Below are 23,063 nucleotides of genomic sequence, written 5' to 3'. Positions count from 1 at the left end.
GCTATAGAGACAAGCTGTGGACCTTGGTGGCTCAGCAGTCTCTGTCTTGGTGACTTCTTACCTAAGGCTGAAAGGAAAATGCAGATGTAAGAGCTGGTGAAGGTGGTGGTGCCCTAAGTTTTTCCATGGGGTATCCTCAGAGGCTTACACGCTCTTCTTTGTTGAGTCAGAGTCTTTTTTTTTCCAGTACGGAGCCTTATAATCATTGAGGGACTCAGCATGAGGCCACAAGTTTAAAACATGTCAACTTCTATCTCATGTTCTGCCAGTTTCTCTTAAATGAGAATGCGGGTGCCTGTGTCCATGCACATACACATGCGTGTGCTTGTGTGTGTGTGCGTGTGTGTAAAATGCTTGGGATTGAAAAAAGATGGGTCAAATTTTGCCTGGCATGACATAGCAACTATCATCTCTGGTAGCCGCTAAGCATTTTACCAAATGGACTTTAATTGGTTTACTTCAATTCTATTTTTATTTTGTAGTCATTTTAATGTATGGGGATCCAACTTCTTCAAATGAGACATTTTGTCATTTAAACATGTCATTTAGTTTAACCACCATGGGCCCAGCTTCAGCAACACTGATGACTCTGAGGAGGTTGTTCCCTCATGACCTAACCACAGCAGCGAACCACCAGCCTACAGTGCACACAAGCCAAAGCAGGCACGCCAGGTGTCCCCTGCATAATGGGCTTGGTGTCTCCACCTCTGATGCCATCGCCTGCCCCTCCCTGCCCGCATATGGTAGCCCTTGGGACTGCTGTGGCATGTGGCACAAGAGTCCTGGCCCACCTCAGCCTGTGTACTGATTAGACAGGAATCAGCAAATCTGCCGAGTGCATGTTTAATGTGACACAGATGTGAGACATACTGCAGATCTTTCTGCTTTACAAATTTTCAGCTTTTTACATTTCATCAGTGTTGCTTATTATTTACAGAATGTAACTTGAAACAGCAGAACAGATTGTAATTTTTAAAAAGGTTTGGGGGAGGATGGGGCCGCAGGGGATCTGGGAGAAAAAATCCAGTAGTGTGGAATGTTGTTTGCTGTCCAGACCAAACAAACCAGTTTGCCAGGGGTTGATGGACTATGACAATCAGTGCAATTCATGTTAACACTGATGGCACTTAATTAAAAGGCAGCTTGACCTTCCTATCACCAAATAAAAAATAATCTTTTGTCACCAGGTGAAACGTCACAGCTCCAGGCAGAACTCCTTGTAGAGGCACTGGAGGGTATCACTGAGCTGCCAGCTCAAGTTCTTCCTTCCTGTTCACAGAGAAGGGACACCACTGGCCAGGCGCGGTGGCTCACGCCTGTATTCCTAGCACTCTGGGAGGCCTAGGTGGGAGGATCACTCGAGGTCAGGAGTTCGAGACCAGCCTGAGCAAGAGCGAGACCCCGCCTCTACTAAAAAAAAATAGAAAGAAATTAGCTGGACAACTAAAAATATATAGAAAAATTAGCCGGGCATGGTGGCACATGCCTGTAGTCCCAGCTACTGGGGAGGCTGAGGCAGGAGGATTGCTTGAGCCCAGGAGGTTGAGGTTGCTGTGAGCTAGGCTGATGCCACAGCACTCTACCACGGGCAACAGAGTGAGACTGTGTCTCAAAAAAAAAAAAAGGAAGGGGCACCACTGAACCCAATCCTCAGTCCAACACGTGGATGTTCCCTTGTCTCATTCCTGCTATGGCTTTATACCCAGGCACTATGGCAAGAGTCAGAACAAAGAAAAGTCTCTTCTGCCTGAAAAATCCAAGGTGCTCTTGAGGGTATTGGAATGACGGGCCAGAGCCAGTTTGACACAAGTTCAAAGAGAAGGTGCCATCTCTGGTTTCAAGAGAGGCAGATTTGGCTAGAGGTGGCCTTGGCTTCTGAGAAAGCTCAGCCGTGGGTTAAATTTGAGGGCAAACAATAAAAAAGCACCAGCTGGTCAGAAGGAATATGAAGAAGAGTAGGTGACTGGTTGATTCTTTTATGTTTCTAGGTCAAAAGAACCTAAAACTTGGGCCTGAAATAATGAAAGCCATACAGTAAAAATCCTTTGAAGAGAGTTCTCCTTGGGATTTGAGCTAGTGCAGAGACTCGATCTCTTGGTCAGAAGGTTCTGAGCTGTTAAGTGCTGAGTGTCAACTCTCCGTAGGGAGCCAGACCCCTGCGTGGTTGCCAGGGTTCCAAGCCCCACTGTTCTTTTCCTTCCTGGAAAAGTACAGACGGTGCACGTTCCCCCAAGGCCACCGGGCAGCTCTCCAGTTGCCCTCTGGGAGAATGTGACCCAGGTCAGTTACTTTCTAGTGTCCCCCCACGATGGAATGATCAGCATTCCTGTGCTCCAGGGGTTCCTGGGTTGTTACCAACACTGAGCCTTTCTCTGGCTCAGACTCGGAGGAGGAGTTCCGCTACAGACTGTCCCTTTTTCACTCCCCCTGGCTTCAGAAGCAGCCGCTTTGACCCTCCTGCTTTAGCTCTGACAGTCCTGTGGCCGTTGGTCTATTCATTTATCACACACATATTGAGAGCCCACTTGGTGCCAGGCACTGTCCTAAGTGCTGGGGTACAGCAATGTGTAGAAGACACAAAAATCCCTGGCTCCACATAGCTTCCACCCAACACTAAGCCAGGCCATGGCTTAGGTTAAGAACACGAGCCCCCTCCCTGGAAGAGATTAGTGGCTGGAAGGAGGGTGTGTCACTGGCTGCCCTTTGTCCCTCCCAGGGACTGTTTTCTCCCTTGACTACCTAAAGTCTCACTGCAGGGCCTGGAACAGACCCTGTTTAATGCGTGAGTGTGGCCACTGTGCCTAAGCTTTCATTTTCGTGATTAATCTCAGTGTTCTCAGTAGTTTTTGAAGCATCTTCTCCTGTCTCCTCTTTCTCCTTTTCCACCTCACCCTCCACCTCTGTTTGACAGTAGAATGTATTTATATCCTCCAGGCTGAGTGAACAGGTGGTCTTGACAAAGCCAACAAATCAGAAAGCAGGTCCCCCCCAGAGGGGGCTGTAGCATCCCCATGCTGCCTTGGGGCTGCCTGGGGAAGAGGTGATGCCAAGGACATGCTGCCTCGCCCGCTTCAGTCAGGGGAGCCCCATTTTCAGCAATTGCATGATTAAGAGTATCTTACAGACTTTAGAGAAAGTGTTTCACCTCTGAAAAGTTTTTTTGAAAACCCCTGCTATGGTGAATTTTGTTAGTGTTAAGATTCTAAAACTTTACTAATTCCAATTCTAAGAATTTGATAGCTGGTATAATTAATTGAGCTTCTAGGTTAATTAGCTCTAGATCTTCTTGCAAAGTTCTGTAAGGCAATGGGATATGGATGGAGTAGGTCAGGTGAGTGAGCACTTCAGGTGTTTGTTCCTTTAGAAAACACCTGTGTACTCAGCACTTGATGTGCTCCTTTCGAATCAGTTTGACATAGGCAATAAATCTTGCCCCCATAGTGCTCTGTCACGGTAAAATTTTAAATACTGCAGTGTTGCATTTTGGTATTTTAACTTGAAATGGCACCCAATCATTCTGAGTAAGGGTTGGAGGGAAGGAGACAGTTAACTTTTATGAGTACCTACTATGTGCCTACTGTGCTGTGTGCTTTTCATATTTTATCTCAACATTGTCACCACGTAGGTATTACATTGTCACTTATTGATAAGGAAACTGAAGCTGGGAGCCATATAGTAACTTCTTCTATGTCACCCAGCTAATAAATGACTGGACTGGGATTTCAGTCTATGTTTGTATTTTTTCAAAGCTCTTTGTTCATCTCTATACTACCTTGCTCCTAAATTTCATCTCTTCTTTTAAAAGAGATCAACTTTTGGGAAAAGGTAGATAACTTTCACATTAAATGAAAGAAATTATATAATTATTTGCCAGAAATGAATCTAAAAATACCTAGTTTATTTAGTTTAACCGGCTTGTTATTATTAGCACTTATATTTAATAACCACAAAATCAAGTTTATCAGAAATTGTGTATTTTGGCCCATGTGACCTATCTTGGGATTGGCGTTAGAGGTGACAGATTAGCAAGGAATTTGGCCATGATTTGAGAGATTCCAATAAGCACGGCACTCTCTGATTCAGAATGTTTAACGTAGAACACAAATAAACCTTGCATTTGTAAACTGCTTCATTCTTATAATGATGTCTAAAGTTGCAAATCTCTTTATGGGTTGTCTACTATTATTTTATAAAAGCAAAGCAATCCCGGAAAGCATGCAAAAGTTATGGTACTTTAGAAAATCCAAGGCTGTTAGGCTCTACACTCACTGTAACATTATCCATTTGATTGGAATTCTTTATAAAGTGAGTCTGCCTTGCCCCTTCCCACCCAGCCTAATTAACAGGTAGTCTCACCCCTGCGGCAGTTGACTAAGAAAAAAAAAATCTAGAGTGTTTTTGTCTTAGAGTTTAAATCCCAATAGGCATATCTGTTGGCATTAGTCCTACCAGCTGTCACAGTTGCTATGTCATGGGGTCCCCAAAACATGTGTTAGATTATGGGAAGTCTTGACCCCTATAAACAAGTCAGGTGTGAATCCCACTGATGGGGAAAAGCCCAGCCCAGGAAATGTTGTCCCTGCTGATGGACGTCAAATTACTAAAAACCTAACAATATTAATACAATTTCTAATGATTTCTTGCATCAGTCTCTTTCCCACGTCTTTAGTGGCAGCAGTACAATGTGGGATTTTATGTGTTGTTACTTGTATGACTTCAGAACTCTAAGGAGAGGTGAGTAGAATGGTAACAAGAAAGCAAGAGGAAAAGGAAAATACTTCAGTTAGAAGCAGTGAGCCTCCCCAGTAGAAAAATAGTGTGAGAGTTTGGATGTTGTGCCCTGGCCCATCTTGGGCCCCAGCCGCCTAAGCTAGGCTAGGGCCCGCCGTGTGTACCCATGGCACCCTGTCATGAGAATGAACTAACAAAGATAATAGGTAGCATTTTGAGTGCCTGTTATGTACCAGGCACTGTTCTAAGCACTATACGTGTATTGTGCTTATTTATTTACTTATTTAAATATTCACTTATTTACTCCTCACAACAACCCGTTATCACCCCCATTTTACAGATGAGGAAACCAAGGCTCCAGGAGGGTACATGACTTGCCAAAGGTTACAGTTTGTAAGTGGAGGAACTGGGATTCAAACCCAGGCAGCCTGGCTCCAGAGCCAGTCCTCTCAGCCACTGTGCTACACAGCCTCTATCCTAGTGCTGCCCAATTGTGCTGTAATCGCCTGTTTTTGTTTATCTCCTCCATTAGACTCCAGTAAATTCCCTGGGAACTCGATGCATCCTTGTCTTCCTCAAGGCCTAGCACTGGCCTATGCATATGACAGCTCAGGAAAGGGTCCTTACACAGGGTGGGGGTGGAGTGCAGAGGAGACGCCAGCCATTCTCAGGGCTCCGAGCAGTCTCATGTTTCTGGCTACTTCAGTTTATATCCTCAGTCAGTAATTTCATCTAAGATCTAGTCTCTACTGACATAGGGTTTCCTCCTGCTCAACCTATTTTCCATGTGTCCAAAATCTGAATTGTCCAAGTAGGTTCTTGGTACAATTTTCTTAATTCAAGATTTAATGCAGCCAGAGCTGTGTAGTTATTATTAAACCTATGGTTTGGATACTGTCTTTGAGTAGGTTCTAGAAGGTGGGTTTCAGTTTGTCTTGGAACTATGGGAAAGAATTTCTCATGTAAATTTAGCCAAACTTTAGAGGTTTTCATAGTCTAGTAGAATCTTCTCTGATTATAGTTTGTACTGAAAGGAGTGCAAAGGAGTGAAATCCGGGGAGAAGAAATACTTTTCCACTTAGTCTTTGAAAGTAGATGCACGTAGCAGAGAGGAGAGGTCTACAGGTCAGAAATCAGATGCAGCCCATGGCATGGAAGTCTTCTTAGAATTCCATACACTATATTGCTGTGGCTGTCAGAGGGAGTTTTAACCAATTCATCTACTCCAGTGCAGAGAGTACTGTTTAGAGAGACTGTTGGGTTCCTTGTAGAGAAATGACAAATATTTGATTGAGCCATTCAGTCAAACCCTGGTATCTTGTAGCTGTTATCAGTTAACAGTATTTGAAGAGGTAGTCAGGGCTGACCTCTGTTCTCAGTCTAATTGTTTGTGCTCAGTTGAGCACAGTATATATCAGTAAGATAATTAAAGCAAAAGTCTTGGACACATACATAAAGCAAATGCAAGCACAATCCATCACTTTGTTGAGGTCAGCACACAACTCTTACGGAAGATGGCAGCATCAACTGAATAAACATTCTGTTATGCGAGGGAGTCATGTGTTTGACACATACACCTTTTACTCATTTACTGATTATTTTTTGAACATCACTTGGTTGACAGACATTGGCCATGACAGGCTTCTCAACCAACTAGTATCTTCAGCTGCACAGGGGCATGTGTGTGTGTGCACAGCATCTGTCTTCAACTAATACAACTATGACACGGTTACTCATCATATAAGCTAAGAACAAATAATGACTGGCCAACCGTTGACCCTCAGGCTGAAAGGCAAGATCAACCAAGTGGAATTGGTTACATCTCCTGTGTCACCTTGTTTGGATTTATTCTTGCTTAAAGAAAGTGACATGAATTGTTTTTACTACTCTGATCTTTGGTGTTGGGCCTCTAGTGTACGTCAGACAGCAATGGCCAGACACAGACTTGCTCTGCATTAGCTGCTCTCACTGGGCGGGTATCTGCAGTGTATCAGCCACTGCATCAGCAGCGCCTTCCCTGGGGGAAGAGTCCTCCCTGCCATACAGCCGACTCCCTGACGTTTTCATGGAGTTCAAAGCTCAAGTTCGTTTGGTGCTGACATTCTGGATTAGCTGGTTGACTGGAAGGACTGTTTCTTTCTATACACTGTGAAATTTATAAACCGCAGCAGCTGAGGGCTTAACATGGCCGACAAGCCCCAGCTGGCAGCAATTAAATACACCGCAGACCTTTGGCCAGACAAAGGTTTGTGGAGGCAGAGCTGCTGCCTGTGCGCTGAGCAGGCCCTTCCCCTTCTGCTGTGTGCTGGTTCCTAAGAGATGCTGTCGACTCATGAAACGTGAGTGGGTGGCGCTTTGCCACCTCCTGTTTAGTCATCCATTATCGCCAGGACTGTAGTACCAAACCCTGCCCACGTAGCAGCACATCTTGACACTGGCCACGGGGACAGGAGCACAGCCACCGGGGGAGGCCACGGACTGGTACAACAGTGGTAGGCCGGGGTGGTTCAGATGTTGATCTTTCTGCTCCAGTGCCAATGACAGGATCTAGAGCTACTCCACCTTTTTTTTATGAATACCATTATGCTTTAGGTTGAAAGGAGAAGATGGGGATGAAAAAACAGTAAGATGCCATTTTATATCCATTTGAGCAGCAGATTTAAGAGCTAAGACCATTGCTGTCCAAGACACAATTTAAATTTATATTAATGTAAGTTAAATGTAAAATTCAGGTTTTTAGTTACACTGGCCACATTTCAAGTGCTCAGTAGTCACACACATGGTTAGTGGCTGTGTATTAGACAGTGCTATCCTAGACAATGCCAGGTGTTGGAAAGGCTGTGGATTGCTAGAGCCTCTTAAATGCATTGTTAGTGGGAGTATAAAAACGGTTCAACCACTCTGAAAACAGTTTGAATTATCTTCTTAGGTAAACATTTATACCCTATGATCCTGCAAATGCCTCCTAGATATATTCTCAGTGTTCACCAGGAGACATGTATAAGAATGTTCATAGCAGCTTCATTTACAATAGCAAAACCTGGAAATAACCCACATGCCATCAACAGGAAGATGGATAAATCATGGAATGGTCATATAATGGAATATTAATAAAGCAGGCACAATGAATGAATTAGAGCTGCACGGAAAATAACAGCTGAATCTTAGGAATATGACAGTGACATTCTTTATTCAAAAGCCCAAAACTAAACCCAAAGCATACAACAAAAAAGTGCCCAAGCATGCTTTGAAATGTGATAAGACTACATAAAAAAGATAAGCACAGGAATGATAAACACAAGATTCAGAACAATGGCTGTCTTAGGTAGAAGAGGAACAGGGATGTGGGGTGGCAAAACACCATACAGATGGAGTCACGTGGTCACCAATGGAGTTTTTGTGCTGGGGATGGTGGTTTCACAGGTGTTTATTTGTTTCAAATAAATAAAGAGAGCCCAATGCTAATAGTGGGCCCTGAACTAAGGATAATGATGAGTCCAGTTAAAAAAAAAAAGGACTGGAGTCCTTTCCCTCCCGGTGCTCAATAGTTTCACTGGAAAATACATCAGAGGCATTTAGAAGTGGACAGGCTGTATTGCTGAGTCACAGAGCATGGACAAATTTGGGATTGCTGTTGCATACGGTTATACTAGTTCCAAAGGGCCATTTGGATTTATTGTGCCACGTCAATATATGGAGAAAACAGTTCCATCACACGGTGGCCTGCACTGAAGAATATTGCTTCAGACTTTCTGCTGGCTTGTGAGGTTTGCTAGCTTGTCTTTTTAAATAATTCTTTTGATTAAGTTTGAAACTAAATTTGTTCAAACACAGTCACTTTAAACACCACCCTCTCTCCCCCTACCCATAGCCTACCGACTTGGACCCAAGAAGTTAAAATTTTAGTTGAGTTTCAGAAAAAAATAGAATAGTTTTTCAGGCACCGACGATGGTAAGGTAATAAAGAATATGGGGAGAATTCCTTTAATCCGGCTTTCTGCTTTTAGTAAGAGTATGTCTAAATCACCCCTTCTGGAAGTAATCCTTATATTTATAAGACTATAACAGAAGATGTTTCCTTTCAGGGTAAAATTTAACTTTCTTTGCTTCTATGTTGATTTGAAGAATGAGCCTTGAATGGCACATTGAGCTCCTGTAGCCAGCACTGTTACACACCATGTCCAGCCTTGCCCTTGATATTTGTTTGATCAAAAAGTGAGGACCTTGGAAATGGGCAGAGAGTTTGCAGCCTGTTAGGAAGACAGATAAGAAAAGAAACATAACAAATAGGCAGTGTATACCCACAAGGGAGCTACTCTACTTTTGCATTCTCTGATGTTTCAGTGAGTTTGTAATTTGCAAGTTAGATAATAATGTATTGGGAATAGAGGGAGGTGAGGTTAGATCACCGAAATTTGGGGAGGGGTCTGAGGGAGGCCACTGAGTCAAGAAATAACTGTTTATAGAAAGCTATTTGGTAATAGGATAAGATGGGGCACATTTACTTACATTCTCAGCTATCCTGTGGTTGTTATGAGATGTAATTATCAAGTTTAGGCCTAGAAACAAGCCACCTTTCCTTGGTTTCCCTTTGGCTTCCTTGGATCCCACCAGAGGAGCTTAAGTTTTCTTCTACTTGGTAGCATGTTTTGGGTACTATTGAAAAGATTGTTCCTTGTAAGGAAAAAGACATATATCAACAGAGATGTCAGATGCATGTCATTGCCTTTGTGCCCCTTTCTTTGTTTCTATCTGTGGACCAGACAGAGACATCCTTGACATTTCTGTCAGGGAAGGGGGATTCTGGCTGGCTCTCACTGTGCCTTAACATTGTTGGCTTTCAAAGCTCAAAATCTCTAGTCTTCAAACTGTCCACCAAAGTCTGCGTGTCATCTTTCTTTTTCAAGTAATGGCCCTTATACCACCCGACACCCACAAATGTGCTCATTCATTTATTCAGCTAATTCTTATTGTTCTTTTACCATAAACCAGCACTCTTTTAGATCACAGGATAGCAACAAATGGAACAAAATCCCACTTCTTATGGAGCTTACATTCCAGATGGGGAGTTGAGCAATAAGTAAATATACTTATCCAAGTGAGATGTGAAACACACATGTTTTGAACAGATGACTGATTTGATCTAACTTATATTTTGAAAGAACCATTCTCATGGCCGTGAGGAGATTGGACAGGGGTGGAAGTAGAGAGAATAAGTTATGAAGCTGTCGTAATAATACTTTATAGATCCAGAGATCATTTGTTAGTTGTGACAGAGATGGAGAAATGGTTGGATTTGGGATACATATTGAAGTTGAGCCTACCGGCCTCCTAATAGATCAGGGAAGATGTAGTGATAGGAGGTAGAATCAAATCTTAGGTTGAGAGGTGGTGAGGAAGCAGACTGGGCCATATTCCTCTTGGAGGGGCCTTTGGGCTTCTGCCATGACAGCCTGAACCTCTTCCAGAAGCTCCCTGAGTGAAGGAATAGTAGGACTGCCTTGGGGAAAGGATACATACCAGCTTGTTTGGGCTGTGTTTGGAATGACAGCAGGTGTTTCACTAGACAGGCAAACGTCACAGGGCTCTGAGACCTGGAGAATGACCGAGCTTTTTACCTGCAGTGTTGCCAGAAGCCCTAAAACAGCAGACGTGGAGCTTCTCCACTGACGAGTCAGCAGCGGCTCCCTGTGTTGCACTTCCTACTTTGGATCAATAGTTGGCCTCTAAATAGCCGACAGTAGGCCTATGTCTTGAAGGAGGAATTGAGACTAGGCCCAGTAGGAGTATGTGAGTATATGATAGAAATAAAGTTGGGTTTTTTACCCTTTCCCTTTCCAGTGCAAAGCACTGAAACTTCCTTACAGTCTCTTTACATCACCCTTGAAGAACACAATTAATAGTACTTAAGGCATCCTCGTAACTGGACTTTTGAAAAATTATCAGTGGGTTTCGGGCTTTCCAGTCCATGGCAAACCTCACCTGGGTATGGGGCTGTCCTTCAGACATCAAGGCCGGATGCACTGAATGTTGACCTGGGTTCAGGAGCACTTTACGATGATCCCAGCTTTGCACCTCCCCTATTGCATGGCCTGTGGCGAGTGTCTGATTGTTTCTGTTCATATTACTAATCTGATTTGCCCACCAGGGCACTTTTTGCCCTTCTAAGTAAGTCTCTACAGTACTGTTCGTGGCTCTGAAGTGCTGATTCAGTGTGTAAGCCTATTCCTCTCCTTTAGATATGTCTGGAGAGGGGTGTTTTGCTTCACTGGGCTCCAGGAACAAATAATAAAAAGTACAGCAAGTACAAGGCCGAGGACAGACCCAGTACATTCTTATCAGTCATCTGAAATATGCACAGCCTTTCCAAGACAAATATGGACTCCTGTTTCTAGGAAAACACCAAAAAGTACTTATCAATTACGCTGTATATGGTTTGTGGAAAAAGACAACATCAGCCTACTCTGAAAGCCATAGCAAAGCAGATTCCTCTGGGCAACTGACAGCTAAGCGGCATGAGTTAGAGCCGCTGCAGTCCCAGACTGTGGCCTGGGACTGGTCCAGGGAGCATTTCTTCCCTTCACATGATTACTGTGTCCCTCACCCTTTACCCAAGCAACTGAAGTCGTCTTAGAAGTCTGGAAGCTTGGTATGTTCCTACTAAATACCCAGGGTCTCTCAGTCCTCTTCTGGACCCACCGTAAATCCAAGGATGGCTCTCCTGAAGACATTCTTAGAAAAGCAGGGTGTGACCAGTAGAATCGAGCAAGAACAATGAGAGCCACCATTGGTGGAGAGCCCATGTTTTGTCCAGCACAGGCTGGACAGGTATTATTTTATTTGATCAGTCCTATAAGGTAGGCATCGTCATCCTGTTTCACAGAGAACACCAAAGCTGAGGGTTAAGGAAGTTAACTGACATATCCATGATCACATAGCTAGAAAATGGTAGCAGCAGGATTCAAATTCAAATGGGAGCTTTATTTTCTTTTTTTAAATTTCAGAATATTATGGGGGTACAAACATTTTGGTTACATATATTGCTTTTGCGTCACCCAAGCCAGAGCTACAAGTGTGCCCATCCCCCAGACAGTGCGCCCCACACCCATTAGCTATGAGTTTACCCATGCCCTCCACCCTCCTCCCACCTGCCTAGCACCCAATGAATATTACTTTCATGTGAGCACCTAAGTGTTGATCAGTTGGTCCCAATTTGATGGTGAGTACATGTGGTGCTTGTTTTTCCATTCTTGTGATACTTCATTTCGAAGTATGGGCTCCAGCTCTATCCAGGATAACATAAGAGTGCTAGTTCACCATTGCTTTTTATGGTTGAGTAGTACTCCATGGTATGCATACACTGCATTTTATTAATCCACTCATGTATTGATGGGCACTGGTGTTATTTCCACATCTTTGCAATTGCGAATTGTATTGCCACAAACATTCGAGTGCAGATGTCTATATTATAAAATGTCTTTTTTTCCTAACCAGTATCTTATAGTGCATTCACAGGCAATACTATAGTTTAATTCTGTTCACTAAATTTAGAGTATCTCTTGTATTAAGTAGTACTTTTATTTTAGGTGAGGAAGGGAAATCATTTTAACCTTAACACTTAACCTCTTTGCTTTTTGTCCACTTAATCATCTAGGACTCAAGCACAGAGGGTTCGGAAGCCACGTTGCTGCACCGGGCCCCAGGGGCTGCTTCCCCGCTATTCTGCGAGCCAGGCAGAAGGGCAGGAGCAGCTCTTCAAACTCACGGACAACATACAAGACGAATTGTAAGTTGGCGCCCTGGAGAACTGGCCCTGTTGGTCCACTGAGTTGTCTTTTCTGTCTTTGAATCTGCAAAACTTCCATGTGATCCAAGTTATCATCATGACTCCCAGACCTTGGAACTGGTCCAAGGATTCCTTGCCCCAGTTGTTTCGTAGATTTAGATATAACTACTTGTAAACAGCCTTTTACTCAAAGGAGTGGTTCTCAAACTGTGTTCTATAGCCAGACCCTAGTGTTTAGTTCCTAGAAAATGGTAGTCTCTTTCTAGTTAGTTCAGAGAGAGAAGATAATGGATAAAATGTTCTCAATTTTAAGGGCTTTTTTTCTCTTTGAAATTTTTTTAAACTTTGAGATCCTATTTGTTGCAGAATGCTAGCAAAACAAAACAGATAAATAGCAAACAGCTAGTAGTTGAACATTTTGGAAATGTGATTTTCTTCAGACTATTTTGTTTCTTTTTAAATATAAACCCTTATATACCTGGGTCCTTGTCATATCTATATTAAGTGAAATTATATCTAGTTGATATGATAAAATTAAATATATCACTATGTTAGGCTAGTTTGCAAAGACCCTTATATCATAAAAGTGCTCTATAACCTGAATAGGTATTAGAACTACTAGCCCGGAGAAAGCAGATAATTATGTCTAGTGAGTAGCAAAATGACAGTTTATTTCCTTTAAAGCTTATTTGTTTCTGTTAAAGTAAAGCAGGCTGGGGCAGGCATGGATCCTAGCACTCTGGGAGGCCGAGGCAGGAACACTATTTGAGATTAGGAGTTCGAGACCAGCCATGAGCAAGAGTGAGACCCTGTCTCTACTAAAAATAGAAAAAATTAGCCCGGTGTGGTAGTGTGTGCCTATAGTCCCAGCTGCTCAGGAGGCTGAGGCAAGAGGATCACTTGAGCCCAGGAGTTTGAGGTTGCTGTGAGCGAGGCTGACACCACAGCACTCTAGCCCGGGCAACAGAGCAAGACTCTGTCTCAAAAAAAAAAAAGTAAAGCAGGCTGGGGGGCAGGGAGTGGTTCTGAGCGCCGTGAGTGCTTTTTGGTTGGCAGAGCAGCATCTAAAGTACAGGTGAATTCAGGATAGTTTTTAGTGTCGCTGTTAGAGACAGTATTAGGTAGACCTCATCTCATAAGTTTTGTAGCAGTATTTGGGGATATCAGAAGTCAAATCCAGCATTCATTTATTGCTTGCTGAATAGAATGGCATCTTCCTAGATGTATCTTGTATAACCCAAAAACCCTGTGGTGGTATTAGAAGGTCTCTTGATAATGGAGTTGTATTTTGTTGTCTTAGTCTGCTTGGGTTGCCACAACAAAATAACAAAGACTAGGTAACTTAAACAACACAAATTTGTTTTCTCACAATTCTGGAGGCTGGAAAGTCCAAGATGAAGGTACTAGCCGATTCTGTTCCTGATGAGGGTTCTCTTCCTAGCTTGCGGATGGCCACCTTCTCATTGTGTCCTCACGTGGCGCAGGGAGAGAGGCACTCTCTGGTGTCTCTTATAAGGACACTAATCTTGTCGGTTCAGGGCCCTGACCTTTTCACCTCATTCAACCATAATTACTTCCTTACTCCAAATGGTCACATTGGGGATGGGCTTTCACATATGGCGGTGGGGGGCGTGACATAGCAGGTGTCACTAATAGGTTCTGCTGTTTCAGTCTAGCCTCAGCCCAGAGTCCCCATGCAGTTCATTCCAGAGAACTTTATATTCCTGTCTTCCTTGGAATGGGGATTTGGTGCCATGGCTACATTTGGTACCACTTTGCAAATGGAACTTTTGGCTTTTGGATTGGAGGTCCAGAGAATTATTTCTGAGGTCTAACAGAACTGGAGCAGAGTCTACTAGAATGGCAGTCCCATGAGGGCTGGGATTTTTGTCTGTTCTGTTTACTGAATCATCCTCAGCACCTAGAACAGTGCATATAATAGGCACTGAATAAATATAGCTGGATAGCTGCAATTTAGCATTTGTATTAACACATGTCCACTTTTCAATCAGTTTGGGGTTTTCTTGGATCAAAGTTTGAGATTATAAATTATTATGTATTGTATTTTTAATTTTCTCACCAACTCACCTCTATTCAAGTCTAACCATCTCTGGTCCTCTAGAAATTCATTTAATTCATTTGCAGTGAAGACATACCAAAAACACAAGGGAGCAATTGCATAGTACGGCCCACATAGGATTGCTCCCACTGAGCTATCTACACTACAGATAACCAGGGATAGCTGAAAACTGGAACAAAATGAAATCAGTAAAATAGATTTCCTAAAACTCTTGAAATTCATATGAAGTAGGAAAAGATATTGGCATGAATGAATTTTGACTTTAAAGATAAAAACCATGTGTCTCCACCCAAGATGGCGGTTAAATCTTGCCAATGAATGTTAAAGGAGGCACGTGACCGTGGCCTTCCTAAGAGTGCGAGGAAGAAGGCGTCAGGGAACCCGGCAGACGTCTTGCTGAAGTGTCCTCATTGTCGGCCTGGGCCTTCACAGTGATGTGAACATTACACTCATCACTTTGCAAGAAAGGGGTATTCAGGAAAAGTGCACGAGCACCAAATTATACCTCTGACTTTTATCCTAGATTTGTAATTAAAAACATGTTTAAAGACCTAATTATTTGCATATTTCCCTTCAGAGTTAACCCCTTAAAAGGGTCTTTAATACCTTGCTCTACTGTTCTAACTAAATGTTTCCACATTTTTTTCCACTTAGACTCACTGTTTCACTTCTGGAAAATATTGTGTAATTACTTCCTGATGGAGTGAAAACCCCACAAAGTCCCTGGTGCCATGGTGACTTCAACTTTGTTCTCCCAGATCAAGTTGCATTTAATATTTTTGCTTTATTTAATTAATTAGTATTAAAAAGATAGTATTAAAAAGATCATTAAGACATATGATTTCAGGTCTGGTCAGCTTCAGTTTCAAATTAATCAAATATTTCTCTGGTATGTTGCAGAATAGTCATTGCTTCCCATTTTGCTCAGTTTTGGTTTTGAAATAGGATCCTGGGTTAAGATAATGTTAAAGTAAAATTTATCCTATATGGTTAAATTAATTTTTATTTCTAATTAATGTCTAATTTGTAGCTAGGAACTTGTTTTCATTTTTTTAAAAAGCACTTATTTTATTTCTAATACGTCATCACAGATAACGGTACATTATCTAGGTTTGTAAAAGCACCAGGGTGGCTCTTACCTTTTCAGAAAAGATGCTCATAAGTGACCCACATAACCTAGGAAGCTGCTCTCACATGCTGTGTTCTGGAATTTGACAATTTGATTATATTGTTTAAATATAGTTTTATTTATTTGTTTCTGAGACAGCGTCTTGCTTTGTCGCCCAGGCTGGAGTGCAGTGGTGTCATCTTAGTTCACAGTAGCCTCAAATTCCTGGGCTCAAAGCAGTACTCCTTCCTCAGCCTCCCAAGTAGTTGGGACTACAGGCATGTGCCACCACACTCAGCTAATTTTTCTATTTTTTATATAAATGGGGTCTCTCTATGTTGCCTAGGCTGGTCTCAGACTCCTGACCTCGAGCAGCTTTCCAGCCTCAGCCTCCCAAAAAGTGCTAGGATTATAGGCGTGAGCCACTGTGCCCAGTCTAAATGTTGTTTTAGAAAGTAACATTTGTGAGATTTTTTTAATACAGAAAAGTATAAAAAGGAAAACAAAAATAGCCTATACACCTACCAACCAGATAAGTTCTTACTCTTTTTAATGAAATAAACTCATGGATATAGTTAGCAAATTCAGGAGTACAGAAGAAAATAAAGTCAAGAGTAAAAGTCTCTTTTCTTCTCCTTTGTAAATACGCTGTTTATGGTATTTTGTATCTTGTCTATTCTTGAGAAATTGCATAAAGAGGGAGAGAGAAATCAGGAAAACTTTTTTGGAGCATGTGCTATAATGTTGATTCTAATGTACCTTATAGTAACATAGTCTCAAAACAAAAAAGGCTAGTCCTTTGAGGAATGGAATAGAATTTATTAGCTTCCATTTTCTAAACCAGGAAATAATCTATCAATTACTATTGACACTTAGGGAATTGAGCATTTTTTGATATGCCACTGAATTAAAACTTTCATTTGGCAGATTACTCAACTACTCTGATAAAAGTTAATAGCTTGCTAAATCTTTAATAAGTTAAATCAAGATTGTTCCGAGAGAATTTTTCCACTTTACTACTGGGTAAAATATGTCTAGCATCCAAAGTTGCACGTGTACTGGCAAATTCCAATGGACCTTACAATGAAATTTCACCATTGTTTTCTGAGACTCCCTAATACACAGATTTACTAAATCCTACTATACGCAAGGATGAGTAAGAAATTTGCTCTGTCCTCAGCAGGTTCACAGTCTAGCAGCCCAACTACCTGTAACAGATAATTACTGTTAAAATATAAGTACGAGCAACACCTTATGGGCCAACAGACAGGAAATGATTATTTTATGCCTGGAAAGCTGGGGAAGAGCTTTGCAGAGAAGGCTGTGGATGACTGACCTGACCTTGTGGAAGGAGGAGGAATGTGCCAAGGAGAGAAGGAAGAAAGGCCATGTGCACAGAGATCAGTGCTGGCCAGAGGCCTGGGCGGAAGAGCTCACGGCATGTCCAGAGAATTCAGATTGGCCAAGCATGGCAGCAGCACGGGTGTGGGAGGGAAGGAGTAGGTGTCGGAGAGCTGGAAAGGGGGTTCCGAGGCCAGACTCTGAAGCCTGACCCTAGTGGTCATGCTAAGGAGCTCACCTCTCCTGTAGGCAGAGGTGAGATTTTGAAGAAGAGGATCCCACTCAGAATTACATGTTAAAAATGAAGCTTAATGGCAACAGAGAAATTAATCCGTTTGGAGAGGCTGGAGGGAGGAGTCCAGTTAGGAAGCCCTTGGAGTAATCCAGGTGGAGAGGCCTGAACACAGGATGGCCGTAATGATGAATAGTGGGGGACAGATGGGAGAGGTCTTTAGGAGGTCACATCATTGGGATCAGTAGACTGCGTGGATTTGGAATCTGAGTGAGGTGGAGGGTTGCTTCTCTGGGTGATGGGGACATCGTCAGCTGAGATTCGGGTGCTGATGAGAGGACTGGAGAAGAAAGAGCTCAGCTGTGGACATGCCGAGTGGGCCGCACTCGTGGGACATGCATGTGGAGATATTCTGCAGAGGGTCTGACACTCAGAGTGACACCAGGCTCAGACACAGTCAGGGGTCACAGGTGGACCTGGTAGGGGTGACACCTGGAGGTAAAGCCTGTTCTGAGAGCACTGCTCCTGCAGTAAAATGACTCAGAACATTTCTGATTTTGAAATGACTTTAGGAGTAGATTAAGATATGTAAATAAAGTTAATAAAGCAAAAAAATAAAAGAGTGGGAGAAACAGGAAGAAATCAAATAGGGTGGTTGAAAGAAAACCAGATAGGGTAGTTGAAACAGTTACTTGGAAGATTTCTCTCCCTCTAAGAGAACTTGGTCCTGAACCTGTTTTCCACGTGGCCTGTTAGAGGGACAGCCATTTCTCTGACCTGCTGATGAAAGGATATGTAGATTTGCGGGGGCAAGAGGGTTGTCCCCACAGGATCGGGTCACTTGGCATCTGTTCTCAACGGAAGGAAGAAATAACCAGGACCACCATCAACTGAGGGTCTTTTCTGTGTTGGGCTCATCGATTAGCTCTAATCATCACGCAGATTATCCCGGCAGAGTAGAGTGTTGATCCTTGTTCTACACCCCAGGCGGAGAAGCTCTGGGCAAAGCCCTGTGGCTGGTGAGAGGCAGAGCCGACCGGCCCCAGGGCAGCTGGCTCCAATGGCGAGTCTGCCTGTGACTTGGGGAGAAGGTTATTACCTGCCACAGAGGGAGAGGCCTGGAGCTATTGTTGATAATGGTGCTGGTGTTCTGAGAACACCCCCATGGTTTGCGATTTGTGGATATTGTTAGTGATAGTGGATTCGACTTCTGTGGCATTGAGTCTTGCCAGATTCACCCACTTCTAGTGCCTGTCATCTTGGAGAAGGATGTAGAAGGATGGAGAAGGAGAAGCCGTCCCTTCTCTCAGAATAAACTCTCTGAGGCTGATGCCCTAGGCCGGAGTGTCCTCTTTCTCTAACTCTAAAGTTAAAACATCATATAAAAACCTTTTTTTTTTTTTTTTTTTTTGAGACAGATTCTCACTCTGTTGCCCGGCCTGAGTGACGTGGCATCATTATAGCTCACAGCTCAAACTCCTGGCTTAAGCGATCCTCCTGCCTCAGCCTCCCGAGTAGCTGGGACTACAGGCACACACCACCACGCCCAGCTAATTTTTCTATTTTTTTGTAGAGATGGTGTCTCACTCTTGCTCAGGCTGGTCTCAAATTCCTGACCTCAAGCGATCTTCCCACCTCAGCCTCCCAAAGTGCTAGGATTACAGGTGTGAGCCACCGCGCCTGGCCAAAATCCTATTTTTTAATAGAATTAATTATAGTATCTACAGCAACCTAAAACGTGTCAACAGAACATGGGGTGGCTTCTCTAGTTCTCATATCTGAAGGATAAAGCTTATCCAGATGCTTTGTGTTTCTGGCCACATTTTTCCATTCTTTCTCTGAGTTAATAATAGAGCAAAGAACAGAAGACAGGCACTCAGGATCCTCCTGAGACCACAGCAGCTCTCTTCCTCTGTGTCATCCCACGAGGTTTTCCTGTAGTCACCCATTCGTGGGCCAGAAGCAGTGCTCGCGTGAGGCTTGGTGAGACGGGGATGACGAGTGGGGAGCCCTGGTCAGGGCTTGAGCAGAGTGCCAGTGGCGTGGCCAGGACCTCTCAAGTGAAGCAAGTGAAAGCCTGTGGAGAAGGAGGCCAGGAAGGGCGAGAAATGGCCCATGGCTTCAGAAAAAGGGACAGAGGAGCTTGGTCGGGGGGGGGGGTGGGGGGGTGATGGGGAGAGGGGAAGAGTGTTCTGCTTTTGCCGCGCTCTCTTGTCACCCTGACTTTGGGTTCCTCTCTCACAGAGTGACAAGTCTGGGACTAGCCTCCATTGGATAGGGGACTAGTGTGGAGCTGTTTCAATTATTCTTTCATGTGGTTTCCAGATTTTGTAAAAGAGTAAAAATTAGTAAGGATGACAAGGAAACCCAAAGCCCCGGCGGGAGTGCCAGGCAGGCGGCAGGAGGGGATGGAGACACAGCTGGTGGCCAACCAAGCCTCTGGGGTCACCGCTCAGCTCTGGCAGTGGCCTCATATCCCCCTTTCTCCTTCCCTCGATCATGCCCTTGGCTCTGATCTGCTTTTGATTTGAAAAGACTTTAGGAAATTTCATGCAAATGTCTGAAAAAATGTTATTATCAGTAGCAGCTTCAGAGTGTGACTGGGGCCCCCTGGCCTTAGAGAATAGAGATCGGTAGATGAGCAGAGCTGGTCTCCCCTGCTGATGTTTCTGAATGGCTGTGAATGCTTTTGCCCTTGGTGCTGACTTTGGGAAGAAAGCTGGTGGATGTTACCATCTCCGTGAGAGAGATGAAGAAACCAGCCACACAGAAAGCAACTGACTTGGCCCAGGTGCCTGGCTGGGCAGGGCTGTGTCTCCCTCACCGAGTCCCCTACCTTTCCGGAGGGCATCCTGCTGCAGCGCCCGTCCTCCTGAAGTTGCTCTGACCCGATGGAGGACTTGCACCAGCTGCGGCATCTTGGAGAGGAGTCTGTTTTAAGGTCTATAAAAGTGTCCCAGTGTGGACAGTGCACTGGTGATGTCCGTGCGCTGGCCCGGGCGTGGGAGCAGCGCATGGATGGACAGCCCCAGCCCTGTCCACTGGCCGTGTGTGAATGTCAGCTGCAGTGGTGCCACGTGGGGTGGGCTGGGGGACAAGGGTGCTGGGCTGGAAGTGCCTCGTCCTGTGCTGGCCTAGGGGAAAGCACCTTAACTTTCAGTTGGATTTTCATGCACATTCCTGTCACCCACCCCAGTCACAGTGGCCAACTTTGGAGTCTCCAACTCAGCGGCCGTGCACCAGCCCCAGCCCCTGCCCCCAGCGTAGGCTGCTTTGGGGCGTCAGCTGCGTCCCAGCACATGCTGGCTGGCGCCGCGGTGCTCCCTCTGTGTGTCAGAGTCGTTTCATCTCCATCTGTCTGTCTCTCTGTGCCCTCCTTCCTTCCCCTGGACCAGCTCTTGCAGATTCCGTTCAGCCTGATTCTGTGATGCTCCCCTTGATACTGCTCGGTGTGGGACGTGAGAGAGGCTGTGCTGAGTGGCCTGAGCACTAAAAGCTGCTGGGTCTTTCTAATTTTGGCATTGGGAGTTTACAAGTCTACATTCTTGGCATTGCCAACCAGTGAGAATAGAACAATAAACTCCAATTTTTGTCATGGGAGGCTGTAATTATAATGGCAGCTGGAACAAGGCACACTTATTCGTACTTTGGGGGTGGCCGACTCAGTGGGGTGCTCAGTGGGGTGCTGAGGGAGACGTGGGGATTTAAGTGTGTCCCCCACTCTTACAGGGCCTCCACCTCAGAGAGCCAAGAGACTTCTCCAGGACACACAGAAGGAACAAGTCAGTGTTTGGCAGTGCTTGGGGGGGCCACCGCATTTAAGCACTCAAAAGTGGGCGGGGGTTGAAGTAGTTAGGGGACTACAGTTGGAGAAGTGGGAACCGTGAATCCTCAGGCTGGGGGGCATTTGGGAGGTTGAGAGAGCAGGGTGTGTGTCCTGCACGGAGACAGGAGCGAGCCCGGGCCCAGCAGGTTTCTGCCTCTGTTGGAGGATTTTGCAACTGCCGACCTGGGAACAAGGCTGCCCTGGACCCAGGTTCCTGAGCGGTCTACATGGAGCCTTGGCTCTGAGCAGCTACAGTTTGGCAACCAGAGCTCGGCAGCCAGTCTAGCGTCAGTTCTTATTATTCCTGCCGCCATCCGTCCTCTGCTGCTGTCCCTTGACGCTGCAGCCCATTGTGAAAGGCTGTCACAAGATGCAGGGGAGGCAGCCAGGCTTCGGGGAGCTGTCACCGTCCTTTCCAAGGTTCACTACCCTTCATTCAGTAGCTGAACAGAGAGGTCTGACATGCATAAATTCCCACTTTAAATCTGTGAGCTCCGTGGAAGAGGTTTTTTTCTGAGTGGCCCTAACACTCTTAAAAGTAATGACTAAAAGTTTAGAAAATGAAGCTTACAGCTTTACCTACGAAAGCATTTTCTATTAGAGTTCTCTGGACCTAGAGTGGTCTCCTGAGTTCCCTGTCACTGGAGGTGCTGAGTGGAGACGGTGACCTCTCAGCAGGGCGTTGAGAGGGTGGGAGCTGACACAGGCGTGCACGCACCGCAGCGTCGTGCCATCTCCCTGTGCCGCGCAATTTGGGGACCCTGTTTAATTCGGCTTTTCCCTTCAGTACTCGAGGCCCTGGGCCATGGGGCCGCGTCTCCTGCCTCCTAGTGTCTGCCTCGCTCTGCTCAGCAGTGAACCTTCTCGGCTGCTACTTCAGTTGAACATTTAAAGGCAGTACTGTTTTCTTTCTGTTTTGTCCAAGAAAACATTGTTATAATTTTCTCTAAGCCTTAAGCTTTCTAAAAACACTCACCAAAAAAAAACCACCGCACAAGATACAATTTCAGGATGTGAAATTGTTTCTGTTATTAAAACTGCTGGACGTCCTCGCTGGCTAGCACGGACTGAGCACCCTGCGGAAGGGTGCCGTGTGCTGTGCACGTGGGCCTCACAGTAGCTCCGCGGCCAGGGTCACTTTTACTCCGAATTTGCGAATGAGGACGCGGAGGCTGGAGTGATTAGGCCACCTGGGCGGAGGTGCAGTGAGGCGGGGGCCTGGGTTCACACTCAGCCGCAGTGGGCCTCCCCCCGCCGTGAGGAGCGCTGGGTGCCACTCCTGTGTTCCCTTTCCCTGCAGCTTCATAGCCGTGGAGAACATCGACAGCTACTGTGTGCTCATCTCCTCCAAAGCTGTTTACTTCCTGAGGAGTGGAGACTACGTGGACCGAGAGGCCATTTTCCTAGAAGTCAAATACGATGATCTCTACCACTGCCTCGTCTCCAAAGACCATGGAAAGGTGTACGTGCAGGTGACCAAGAAAGCTGTGAGCACGAGCAGTGGCGTGTCCATCCCAGGCCCCTCCCACCAGAAGCCAATGGTGAGTCCACCGGCCTGTGGTCAGCACCGCTGGGTGGCACATGGGGGTTCGGAGGTGGAGGGTCTCTGAAGGCCCCCGCCACGCCTCCCTCTGGCCAGCAGGAACTCATGGCTGGCTGGGTTGGGGCTTCTCAGTCCTGGACACAGGAGGGGCCCAGGCCGTGGTAACGGTGGTGCTGCCCTCCGGCCAGCCGGCTCGTGACCCCAGGCAAGTTACTCCACAGTCGTGCCCCAGCTACCCGTCCATACAGCAGGGGCAGCAGTACTTACTCTAGTCAGTGGGGAGGAACAACCAGCACAATATGCAGGGGGTTTATTCCCGAAATGTGATTCTTCAGCGCATTGAATCTAAGAAGGCACCAGAGCGCACACTTGCTTCTCTATTGTTTCTCCTGTAACAGTGGAAACCATAACTTTTG

General features: G+C 45.1%; 1 protein-coding gene and 1 non-coding gene across 5 annotated transcripts in view; both read left to right on the top strand.

Annotated features, from left to right (window-relative positions):
- VPS13D (vacuolar protein sorting 13 homolog D) overlaps positions 1-23,063 on the top strand; it is a 248,099-nt gene that overhangs the window by 220,774 nt on the left and 4,262 nt on the right. For all 4 annotated transcript variants that reach the window (XR_006733919.1, XM_045546090.1, XM_045546092.1 and 1 more), the window contains 2 exons: positions 12,386-12,517; positions 22,405-22,645. Coding sequence is in view for 3 of the 4 variants with exons in the window: in XM_045546090.1 (XP_045402046.1) it covers positions 12,386-12,517; positions 22,405-22,645 (373 nt within the window). In the remaining variant the exon portion in view is untranslated. The remainder of the gene's footprint in view (positions 1-12,385; positions 12,518-22,404; positions 22,646-23,063) is intronic.
- Positions 22,797-22,938, top strand: LOC123636333. The gene has a single exon (XR_006734512.1). It is a non-coding gene; the product is annotated as a small nucleolar RNA ACA59 (small nucleolar RNA).

Source organism: Lemur catta, chromosome 3 (genome assembly GCF_020740605.2).
Source record: "Lemur catta isolate mLemCat1 chromosome 3, mLemCat1.pri, whole genome shotgun sequence".
Classification (NCBI taxonomy): Eukaryota; Metazoa; Chordata; class Mammalia; order Primates; family Lemuridae; genus Lemur; species Lemur catta.
This window is presented reverse-complemented; position numbering and strand designations above follow the sequence as displayed.